The 11,026-nt window shown below is 56.9% G+C and overlaps 1 protein-coding gene across 3 annotated transcripts; it reads left to right on the top strand.

Moving 5' to 3' along the window:
• The first annotated feature begins 557 nt into the window (after positions 1 to 557).
• CUNH15orf39 (chromosome unknown C15orf39 homolog) lies at positions 558 to 9,690 on the top strand. Of its 3 annotated transcripts, none has more exons than XM_051770347.1 (4): positions 558 to 643; positions 4,584 to 7,640; positions 7,990 to 8,023; positions 8,222 to 9,690. In XM_051770347.1, exons 2-4 carry the CDS (start codon positions 4,631 to 4,633, stop codon positions 8,223 to 8,225), a joined length of 3,048 nt encoding a protein of 1,015 aa, XP_051626307.1. In that variant the 5' UTR covers positions 558 to 643; positions 4,584 to 4,630; the 3' UTR covers positions 8,226 to 9,690. The 3 variants fall into 3 exon arrangements, with proteins under 3 accessions (XP_051626307.1, XP_051626306.1, XP_051626305.1); XM_051770346.1 differs by lacking the exon at positions 558 to 643 and adding an exon at positions 1,721 to 3,979; XM_051770345.1 differs by lacking the exon at positions 558 to 643 and adding an exon at positions 1,721 to 3,979 and having other exon boundaries at positions 7,990 to 8,027.
• Positions 9,691 to 11,026: the final 1,336 nt, after the last annotated feature.

Below are 11,026 nucleotides of genomic sequence, written 5' to 3'. Positions count from 1 at the left end.
TCCCCAGCTCTCAACGTTCCACTAACTGTTACTTCTGCCTAATTTTCCACACCTGCACTGAGGGGGGTCCCCTCTTAGTGGGGGTCCTCTCTAATGGAGCCTGCCTGCAACGGGGGCCCCCATCATGGGGGTCCCTTCATAACGGGGACTGCTTGTAAGGGGCGGCGGGGGGGCTTATTGGCTGTCTTCCCTAATGGGGGGTCCCCCTTAATGGACTAACTGCAGTGAGCATCCCCTTAATTGGGGCTCTATACAATGAGAGCTCCCCTTAATGAGGCTCCCCGTGCGGCTCCTCCTCCGCACCGGGGGGGGCTTACTGAAACGGGGACTCTGCCGTGCAGGGGCTCCCCGCAGCGTGTGCCCCCCGCAGCGTGTGTGTGTGGGATGCGCCTGTCCAGGGGGTCCCCGCTCCGAGCGCACGGGCTGACCGCACGTGTGGCTGCGCCGCGCCCTCCCGTCCCGTCCCGTCCCCTTCCCTCCTCCGGCCGGCCCACACGCACACCCAGCTCTCCTCCTCCTCCTCCTCCTCCTCCCACTTCCTCCGCACAGCGCGGGCTGCCGGCCGAGCGCTCCCCTCCGTGCCCGCCGAGCCCCCCCGGCCCCGCAGCGATGCTCCGGGGGAGGCACCGCGCCGCAGCCGCAGGTGAGTGAGGGGCCGGAGGGATGCGCGTCCCGCAGGAGCCAGGACAGAGCGGAGAGATGTGGGGGGACACGGGGGCGGGGGGACCCCCAGCCAGCTCCCCGCTTGCTCTGGCGCTTCCCTGGGCGGGTGAAGCCCTGGGACAGGGTGGGGGGGCTCCCTCGCTTCCCCGCACGCCGCCTTCGGGATCGTCTGCTTCTCGTTGAGCCGTGCAGGGAAAAGCGGGTTGCAGGCTCCGGATCCCGGGATTTTACCCATTTATGGACACTTTGGATCATGCGGCTGATGCGCAGCGTGAGCGCGCTTAGCTTCCTGCGAGAGGCTTATTTTGGGGGTCACCGGAGCGTTGCTCACACGAAAGCGGTGGCCGTGGGTGTGCGAAGGGGACAGAAGGACGTACACGGCAGCCACCTCTGCCCCCCCGCCGCATCCCTATCTCGTGTCCTGGCAGGGGTCTGCGAGCACCGGGGCACCCCAGCCTTGACCGTGGCCAACCTGGGACGTGACATCGATGGTTCGGAACGGGATCGATGCGTTTTGGAGGTGTTTTAATCCCCTAAATAGTAAGGAACCGAGCCCTTCTGGTGCCTACTCAATGCTCCGTGAAGTTTTTTTTTTTTTTTTTATATAAAAGTGAATATTCCTGGAGATTTTCAACTTAATTCGCAGACAAGCCATGGCTTGGTGCATGCATTCCATAAGGATACTGCCTTAAAAAACAGATTGCTTGGTCCAAGGGAAGGCTCTGACTCGGCATTTGCCCACCTGGGAGAAGCTCAGGAGCCGCAAACTTTGTGGAAGAGGGGCAAGGTATGGAATGAGGCAGCCGGGACCGCTGAGGCCTCTTGTTTGTTTCCCCGAACGATCAAAGCGGGGGGTGGGAGCGGTGCCGGTGATCTCATCCAAACCCGCAGGAGAGATGGGAAAGGTGGAGAGATGGGAGAAGTCACCTCCTCGGCAGGGTCCCAAAGTCCCCGGGATTGTGAAAGCGGGATTGCCGCCGGCCGGGAACGCGCCCCGTTACCGGTGGAGAATCCGCTGGTCGAGGGGGGACCCCGGGGAACTCCATCCCCGCCTCGGGGGCGGCTCCGTGGGGCTGGGGATGCTTCGTGCCAGTGGGTTTAGGAGCTTTTGGGGGTCTGTCTCTCGAGTCCTGCGGGCTGGCTGAGAGCTGGCGGCTTTTTCTTGGCATCACGTGGCGATGGAGGAGGCGGGAGGCTGCGGTGAGAGGCTCCCACTTAGGACATCGCATCCTGGGCAGGAAATTCCTGCCTGCAGCACACGGGGAGCCGTGTGCTGCGCCTGACTGCCCCGCTGATAACAGACACGGGCGCATTGTTGGGAGCCGTCGGAGAAGAAAAGAGATGTCTACAGTGTTCCCAACAGCCTTGGCAGGCCAAGGAGCCTCGGGGAGGGGGAACAGAAGCCCTCCTGTGCCCGTTGGACACTCGAAACGTGGCAGATAAAAAGTTTTCTGAGGCCCGTGGGAGCTTATCGGTGAGGTTTTGCTGCTCGGGCAGCACGTGTTCTTCTGCATTTGGTTTTGCTTTTACTCCCTCCTGACCAAACCCGAGAAGAGGAAGGGGAGGAAAAATCAAAAAACATTTAAAAAAAGATGAATAACGGGTTGTGTTTAATCCACCTCCTGTTTTTCCCAGCTGTGGGGTTTCAGAAATGCTGACTGCCTTTGTTGGGTTCACTCGGGCATCCCCCCAGCCCCGATTCCCACTTATCCCTCTCCTCCTCCACCTCCACCGGCTGAAAGGGGATAGTCCCAGAGGGAAAAAGCTGGTGGTGACAGCAAAACTGGAGCTGTTTTCTTGCGATGGTGCAGATGTAGGGATGGCACCCCCTCAGCGAAGCCCCGGTGGATTTCATGGAAAGAGTGAGCCCAGGAGTGTCCTCACCCTAATGAGGTTAATGAGCTTAACCCTATGAGACATCAGAGATTCCAAGTGCCTGGCTCGGGCCACGGGACATCCCTCCAGCAAGGCTGGAAGTCGGATCTGGGTGAAACAGGGCAATTGCATCATGCCCGGTGGCATCAGCTGGGTGAAGGCAGGGCTGGTGTCACAACGGCCCCACGCGCAGGGGGTGGGGGTTGTAGATCCCTGGGGTTTGGGGGAAAGGGGAAAAAGCAGTGAGGAAATGTCAGGAGTCACAAGATCCTGGGTTTCTGTCCTGGCTTGTCCAACCTCAGCATTGTCACAGCTGGGAAGGAATCCCGTGGCTGCATCTCTCTCCCACGCAGCATCTCCTAGGGAGATGGCTTTAAACAACAGCCTCCTGAGAGATCCTTCTTGGAAGGAAAATAACCCAGTTTGGGATTTTCCCTGAGCTTTTTTCAATTTGAAGGGAGCTGTTTTCCCTGGATCTAAGTGCTGGCAAATTTAATTGGAGCTGGATGTCTTAGAAATGACCCTGAGGATTTATCATGAGGATAAAGCTGTTGGAAACGATGCGGGGGAGCTGCTTCCGAGGGTGCAAGTGGGAAAGGAAGCACTGACCCTCTGATGGGGGTTTTCAGAGGATTCCAGGGAAGCAGCAACCTCACTGGAAAGTAAGAAATTGTTGAAGTTTGGATAAGAAACACAACAGAAGAGATAAGCAGAGAGTGCAGCTTCAGTTGTGCTTTTTTGGGGTGAGCTGGGGTTGGGGAGAGGCAGATCATTCCCTGCTCCCTTCCAGGCAGAGCTGCTTCACCACCGCCACTGGGTCCCTTATCTCCCCCCACAAGTCTTTTCATTATCTGCTTCATTTCCCCTGCTGTGGATGTGGCTTTTGTCTTATCTCCATGTGCTTTTCCTCCATTTCCTCGTTGGCTTCTCTGCTAACTCTCGTCACAAAAGGAAAAAAATAACATGGAGGAGATCCTGCTGCAGCGAGTCCATCCCTGGGCTTGGGGATGCTGGGCCGTGCTAGGAAATAGGGGGGGATGTTTGCCCATGTTGGGAGGGTGCTGTGCCAGTGATGCTCAGGTGGGTCTTGGGGCTTGCTTGGGTGATTTACAGGATGTTCAGGTGATGCTGGGGGGTACTGGGTGAAGGTCCTGTGATGCCCTTGGTACTCTAGTGATGCTCATGTGTCTCAGTGGGATGCTTAGGAGATGCTGGGCAGTGCTGGGGAGGTGCTGGGTGATGCCAGGTGATACTGGGAGAATACTTGGAATGCTCCAGGATGCAGGACTATGGTGGGATAGCCTGCCAGCTCCACCTGCTGGCATTCACCACCTGTCACTGTGGACCAGACCCACCACACAGCAGCCCCAAATCAGAAGACATCCTAAGGGAGAGGATGAACTGCTGCCTCAGAGGGAGAAATCTCAAATTACTTTAAAAGGTGAAACTGGGAGTGGGAATTTTGGGCACTGTGTTTGTGTCTGCTGGCTCTTCACCTGAGCTGACCCAGCTTTGCTCCCCACTGCCTGCAACAGATACTCATTGAGGCTTTGGAACCAAAGCAGTCAGAGCTTTCCAGGGCTTTTCCAAGGAGACAGATGGAGAAATGCCCAGCCAGCCTCCCAGGATTCCCCCCACTGGCTGTGGGCTCCCACCCTGGCTTACGCAGAGCTGCCTGACCAGATCCTGCACTTCCACCCTGATGATCAAATGCTGCATCTCAGTTGGGGTTGGGTGGGTTTTTTTAGGATCTCTGCCAGGTATTGGGAGGATGGGAGAAGGGAAGCAATAGCTGTTGCCCTTGGCAGAGGCTGGCTGTGAGGCAAGCAGGGTTTTCCACACTTCTCCTCCTCTGCTTTAGCTTTCCAGTGTGATCCTGAATATCACAAATGGGGTGCATGTGAAAACCAACATTCTTTCTCCAGCTAGCATGGAGGCAAGGTGACTTTTGGAGGGCTCCTGAAGGACTCTGTCATCCTGTGCCACCACAGGGTGCTGGCTGTGGGGACTTGATTTGCTCATGGTTTATTCTCTCTCTTGTCCAGGAAGGCCAGCTCACCTCTCCTGTCGGGACACCTGCAGCAAGGTATAAATGGTCTCAAAACAGTTCTTGGACTCTGTGGACCCCGTGATTTTCAGCAAGCGACCTCGGCTGGAGACAGAGGCCACCACCAGCTTTCCGTCCAGCAAAATCCGAAGCAAATCCAGCCCTGTGCCCAGCCCTGGTTCCGAAAACCATTTCAACTACAAAGGCTCCTACTTCGCCTGCCCACTGCAGAGCTCCAAGGGTCCTGAGCAGCCCCTGGCCCGCTGGAGCCCAGCGCCCACCTACCTACACTACGGCCCTGGTGCCATGAGCCAGCCAGCGCCTGCCGAGGGGTCTCTGGTGGGCTTCCTGCTGTACCCATCGGAGAGCCTGGGCGCCCAGAACGGCAAGGACAGCCTGATGCAGGAGCAGCTGATGGCTAGGAAAAAGCTGGACAGCCCAAGATGCCCCTTACCAGTGAAGAAGCCGGTGGCGGTGAACAAGGCGGCCCCACTCGCAGTCCCTAAGCCGGTGTATGGAGCCCCTGCCCGCTTCCTGGCCCCCAGGATGGCTCTGCCGCTGGGAACACGAGTGGAGAGCCTGCAGCAGACACCAAGGGAGGCAAACTGGGCTCTGCCCCCTGCCACCCACCCTCTCCACCTCGGCGAGCCCCACAGGAGGGGTCCCTGCTCTGACCCCAGCATCCCACCGCTGCCCTCCAGCCTGGGGCTGCCCACCAAGGAGCAGTTGGGCTCCCCCGCTGCCTTATCCCACTACTATGTCACCTTTGATAAATACAGGCCCCCCCCAAGCACCCTGGTCTTGGAAGCAAGCTGTCCCACTGCCCACAGCCAGAATAAGGTGCCAGAGGTCCCCAGCCTCATCCCGGACTCCTGTCCCAAGCTCCAGCTGCCTGATGCTGGCCTGACAAACCCGGAGAGGCCAGAAATGTGCTACCTACCTCCCCCCTACCCACTGTCTCCTCACAGAGCTGCTCCCCTCTACCACTCTCCGGCTCCCCCTGCGGGGGAGGCCAGTGCCCTGCCCAGCTCCAGCTTTGTGGAAAGCAGGAAGCCCTTTCCTGGCTCTTACCTCAGACCCCAAGCCCCAGGGAGCTACTTTCCCAGCCCCTTGGACCCCTACGTGCTGAGGACCGCGGGTGCTGGTCCCTCCAAGCCGGTGGTGGTGCTGAGGGATGCTGAGCTGCCAAGGGATGTCCAGCTGCCCGGGTACCCTGGTTTTACCTTCAACTCTGGCGATGAATCCGTGTTCCACACCTCCTTTGCCACCCCAGAGCCGGGATGTGAGCAGCACGAGGCGGAAAGTCCACGGTGGCGAGCGGCATCAAGGCACAGCAGCGCTTTCCAACCTGTCTGCACCCCTGAGAAGCTCTCCAGGGGCTCCAGTGGGCTCACGGAGACATTTCCCAAAAGAGAAGGGAGCTGGGAGAAACCCAGGCAAGGGGAGCAGGAGCCCCCATACCAGGGGAGGAGGAACACCAGCCCAGCCCCACAGGACACCCCGTGTGGGGGACCAGTGTCTCCTGTCATCACAGGGAAAGGAAATGACTGCAAGGTCAAGGATCCAACCAAGGAGCTTGCCCCACCTTCTTCATCCATGACCCCCCCAAAGGGGGTGGAAGACCTGAGGGACACCACAGTTTTTTCTTCCTCTCCACCGATGCCAGTGATACACAATGTCTTCAGCCTGGCACCTTACCAGGAGTACCTGGAGAGGGCCAAGGGCTCAGCCCATGTCCTCTTCTGCAAGGACCATCTGTGGGGGGACCCCCCACCTCAAGACAAGAGCCCCAGCCAGGAGCCTGCTTCCCTCAGAGATACCTTGGTGGTGTCCAGCCTGAGGTCGGACAGCAGTGTGGTGCAGAGCCAAGGGGAAAGATGTCACAAGAGGGCCCCCAAAAAGCCAAAGCCTGTGTCCCAAGAGCTGAGGTCTCAGGAGGGCAGCCCCAGTGGGGTGGGTGCTGGGGAACTGCTCAGTGAGGATATGGTGCTGGACCTCAGCTTGAAGAAGAGGCCAGTGGAAGCCATGGAGACCCAGGGACTCAGTGGCTGTGTGGAGGGGACGCTGGACCAGGACGATGTGGAGGAGGAGGAGAAAGAGGCTACTGGGGGCAAGATGGGAATGGGAGAGGGGGCCCAGCCCCAGCTGCTTGAGGTGGGCTCTGGGGACAGGAGCAACTTCCAGAGCTCAGCCACCTTCATGTTCAAAAAATACAAGCTCCTGCACTCCCTCACGCCCAGCACAGAGCCCCCCCAGCAGGATGGCAGCCCCCAAGCCCCCCAGCCCAGCCCACCCAGCAGCACCCCCACACCGAACCCACCAGCCTCCTCACCATCCAGCAGCCCCCCAGTCCCACCACCTGGCCCCCAGCCCAGCACCATCTCAGGCCCAAACCCTCCCCAGCCTCCACTTCCCAAAACCCCCTTCACCCCAGCGGAGGAGGGGGTCTCACTGGCCAGGAAGTTTGTCAGTCCCCCACCAGACACCCCCTCTGGGCAGTACTTTGCCACCCTGCACACCTGGCTCTGTGACACGATTTCTGGGTCAGTGTCACAGTCATCCCCAGAGCTCCTGCAGCAGTGGCTGAAGAAGGCAGAGCTGGCAGAAGAGCTGGGAGAGATGCCCAAATCCCTGCCCAAGTCCAAGAACAACTCCAAGGCTCCCGCTCCTCAGAAGCCCATGAAAGGCAAGGAGATCTGGCTGGCTTTCCAGGACGTGGCCACGCTCCTTGCCAACTTGCTCTCCCAACTGGAGACCTTCATGTTCGCTTGCCCTTTCCCCCACGTCGTCCGGGCAGGAGCCATCTTCATCCCCATCCACGTGGTGAAGGAGAAGCTCTTCCCGAAGCTCCCTGGGACCTCCGTTGACCTAGTGCTGCAGAAGCACAAGGTGGAGCTGCGTCCCACCACGCTCTCAGAGGAGAGGCACCTGAGGGACCTGGAGCTGAAGAGCTGCACCTCCCGCATGCTGAAGCTCCTGGCACTCAGGCAGCTCCCTGAAATCTATCCAGACCTGCTCAACCTCCACTGGCACAACGCCATCCGGCAGCAGCTCGGTAGGTAGCCCGGCATCTCCTGTGAATCCCAGGGGATGCTGCAGCTGCACCTGCCTTTCAGATACTGCTGTGTTTTTGGGAGCCTCTGTCACTCACCTGGTGCCTCAGCCTCCCTGTCCTACCGTGTATTCTGCCCACCTTTTCTCTGGAGGTTGTGGAGGGAAAAAGCTTGAGCTAGGAGGGGGAAAAGTCATCCTGGGGATATCGAGGAGGTGTCAGTCACCTCCAGGCCACCTCTGGCCAGACCTGCCACCTGTGGTTGTCCCATCAAACTGGTGGCCTCTTTGCTCTACCCAGATACCCTTCTGCTGCTGCTCAAGGCCATTACCAACAACTTTATTTCTTGCAGGTTTGAGGTCGCAAGCTAGCCAGCGTCCTTCCAAGTAAGTAATTCCTCTTCCATGTGGCTTTATAGGAATTTGTGGGATTTATATGTCATTTTGTGGAGGTGGAGGTATATTTTTGTGGATTTGAGCTGGCTGAGGAGGCTCCACCCCCTGGGTCAGGTTGGAGTGGGGAATGTTTGGGATGTGAAGGTGAAGATCCCACCCTCCCTAACTAACCACTCCTTCCTCTCCCAGGTAGCCCAGACACTGAAAGCTGATGGCAAAGGAACAGCCATGGATAGATCAGAGAAAAAGGAGGCACTAAGGAATGTGCCAAGGACAACAGCCAAATGAGAATGGGAACAGGAAGGTCCCTCGTCTCCAGAGCTGTGGATATTGAGATCACCAGCAGCCCTACGGGGAGGTGCTCAGTTCCCACCAGCATTAGAGGACCCTCCAAGGACAGTTCTCAGGGTGGAGAACAGCTTAGTGATGCAGGACCACACGCTGGCGTGGTATCTGGGCACACAGGGATGGGCTCAAACCCCTCATGGCAGCTGGAGCTACTTTTCTTTGAACACATCATCTCTTAGTGCATCTCCCACCTCCATCCATGACTGACTTGGTGAGCTGGGAGGAATTGGCTGGAGTTCCAGTGGATCTGGAGCAAGAGGAGCATGGAAACGGTCATAGCACCATCCCCAGCCTTGGAAGAAGGCTGGCTACTGCAAGGACAACATCCTACCTACCTCCTCTCTCCTCTAAATCCCCTCTCCTGCTTATCCATGCCATTCCCAAGAAATGTACCTGGTTTTTCATGTTTAAAGTACTACAGAGACCTTACACAACATCAGCACAAGGGAATCGTGACTTCTGTAGTCCCGGGACTAATTTTTTTTGTTTTAAATGAAGACATTTTACAAATGTTCTGGATTTACCTTTATAAGGAGCTGCTGCCTTCAGGTCATGTGTTTCGGGTGGTTTTTTTTCTTTAAATACAGTAATTTATACTTGTCTTTTTATTTCAACTAAAAAGCTGCAAGAAAGATTTAAAGACTCCTAAAGAAAAGCCAAACTACTTTCCATCCCAGATGGTCTTCTAGTGGAGAACACGGGAGATGCACATTTAGTGATCACCTTAATGGAGATGTGGTGATCATAGGAGCACAGAGGGGAGCCATGCTGCCAGGCCTTGGAAGCAGGGATCCTTTCCATCCCAGAGGGCTGATGGGCATACCAGAACATACAAACAGCCCCTCGTCCTGGGGGGCTGCAGAAGGGTGCACAGCAGAGGCCTTACCAACTCATCACTCAGGTGTTTCTCCAGCTCTACTGCAGGGCATGGAGGAACAAAACAAGGATTCTTAGGATTTTTTTATTTCACTACAGGGAATATTTATTTTGAACTAAGAAAAAAAAAACCTACCCAGACTGTACTTAGCCAAAAGGCGTGTTTGCTGTTGGGGGATTTCTGTGTGTGCCTTTGTGGTTTTTCCATTGGGATGGACTTGCTGTGGATGGGACAGGGAAGGGGGGATGCTGCTGTTCTCCTCACTCTCCCTCACCACGCCGTGGCTGTGCACGGCGATTGGGAAAGCAGCGTTTGTTAATAACGTCATTTTTATACCTTTTTATTGCAGGGAAGAAAGCTCCTTCCCCTTATTTAATTTTTTTGTAAGAATGTCAATTCTGAGAGGTTCTTCATCTGATTAAAAGAGTTTGGCTCATTTCCAGACATGAAGCCGTGATTCCGTCTCTGCTTCCCAGTGTGGGCACAACAGGACCTTTCTGGGGATGGAGGGTCCCCAGATCCCCACCCTGATGCTCTTGCCTGCTTCTCCCTGCATGAAGCCACAAGTGATGTGCCCAGTCGCCCTGTGCCATCATCAGGGGCTGGATTCAGTGTCCAATGTGCCATCACAGATCACCCAGGGGAGAGGGACATCCAGAACCAGGGTGACAGCCTGGGGAGAGGATGCTGGTGGGAGTGTTTGAGCACCAGAAACTGGGCAGGAAAGCATAGAGTGCTCAGGGATGCACCCTGGGCTGATCCAGTGGGGACCTCCAAGACACCTTACCCCTTGTGAGCCTCCTTCAGGCATGGAATCTACCTGATCCCAAAAGCCAGGTGCCCCAAACATGTTTTTCAGCCCAAATTACTGGAGCTCAGCAGGGGAACACCACTGCCACAACCCACTCCCCCCAGACAGGGTGTTTTGGGGTGCATCATCAGGGTTTCGGGATGATCCTGCCTAAAGGAGCAGGCACACACCCTCCTTCCTCTGCCAAGGACTTAATGAGGAGTAGAAGGAAGCTGAGACCCCTCCAGCTTCACCTGGGGGATTGCAAATGAGTTTGTGTGTTAATTGGGAGCAGCTGGAATGGAGGCACATTCCCCCTGGGAAATCAGATAAAAGCCAGGGCTTGGGTGCTGTCAGGTGTGTGTGGGTTGGTGAGTTTGTTTGTCCTTGGGGAGGCTGATTGCAGCAAGGTGGATGTTTGGGGCAGGGAATGAGATAATGTCTGAGTCCAGGGCTGGTTACAACCCTGCTCTGCCCCGGGAGCCTCCTGGGAGATGCCAAGGCTTGGCACAGGCTTTCCTGAGCTAGGAAGCTGGTGGAGAGAAGGAAGATATTTTAATAAGGTGCCCTGGCTCTGGTATGTGGGTTGCTCTGGGAATGGAGCAGTCACTGGGATGGGCTGTTGGGGGGAGCTGGAGGGACCCAGCCTAAATCTACTGTACCTCTCCACATGGCCACTCTCAAGATGAGCCAAGGGGTTGGACCACCAAACCCTCTGGGCACTGCTGCCCTGCAGAAGAATCCAGGCACAGCAAGTCCAGGACAGCATCAGTGGGACCCATTCCAGCAGGAGCTCCAGAGCCCACCCATGGCAGCCCAGGCTCTGTGCCCACCCCCAGTTCCACAAACCCTGCTCTGGAGCATCACTCCGAAGCTGGGCACCACCAGTGTGCCCTCTCCATCCTACCTGCCAAGTTCTGCTGGAGCTGGACGTGTAGCCAGCTCCCAGCTCAGCTCCCAGACCCTGGCTCAGCCCACA

The sequence above is a fragment of the Manacus candei genome, unplaced genomic scaffold, assembly GCF_025592945.1.
Source record: "Manacus candei isolate 608988 ecotype Guabito, Panama unplaced genomic scaffold, ASM2559294v1 h1tg000119l, whole genome shotgun sequence".
NCBI lineage: Eukaryota > Metazoa > Chordata > Aves > Passeriformes > Pipridae > Manacus > Manacus candei.
Note: the sequence above shows the minus strand (reverse complement) of the source record. Positions and strands in the feature narration are given on the sequence as shown.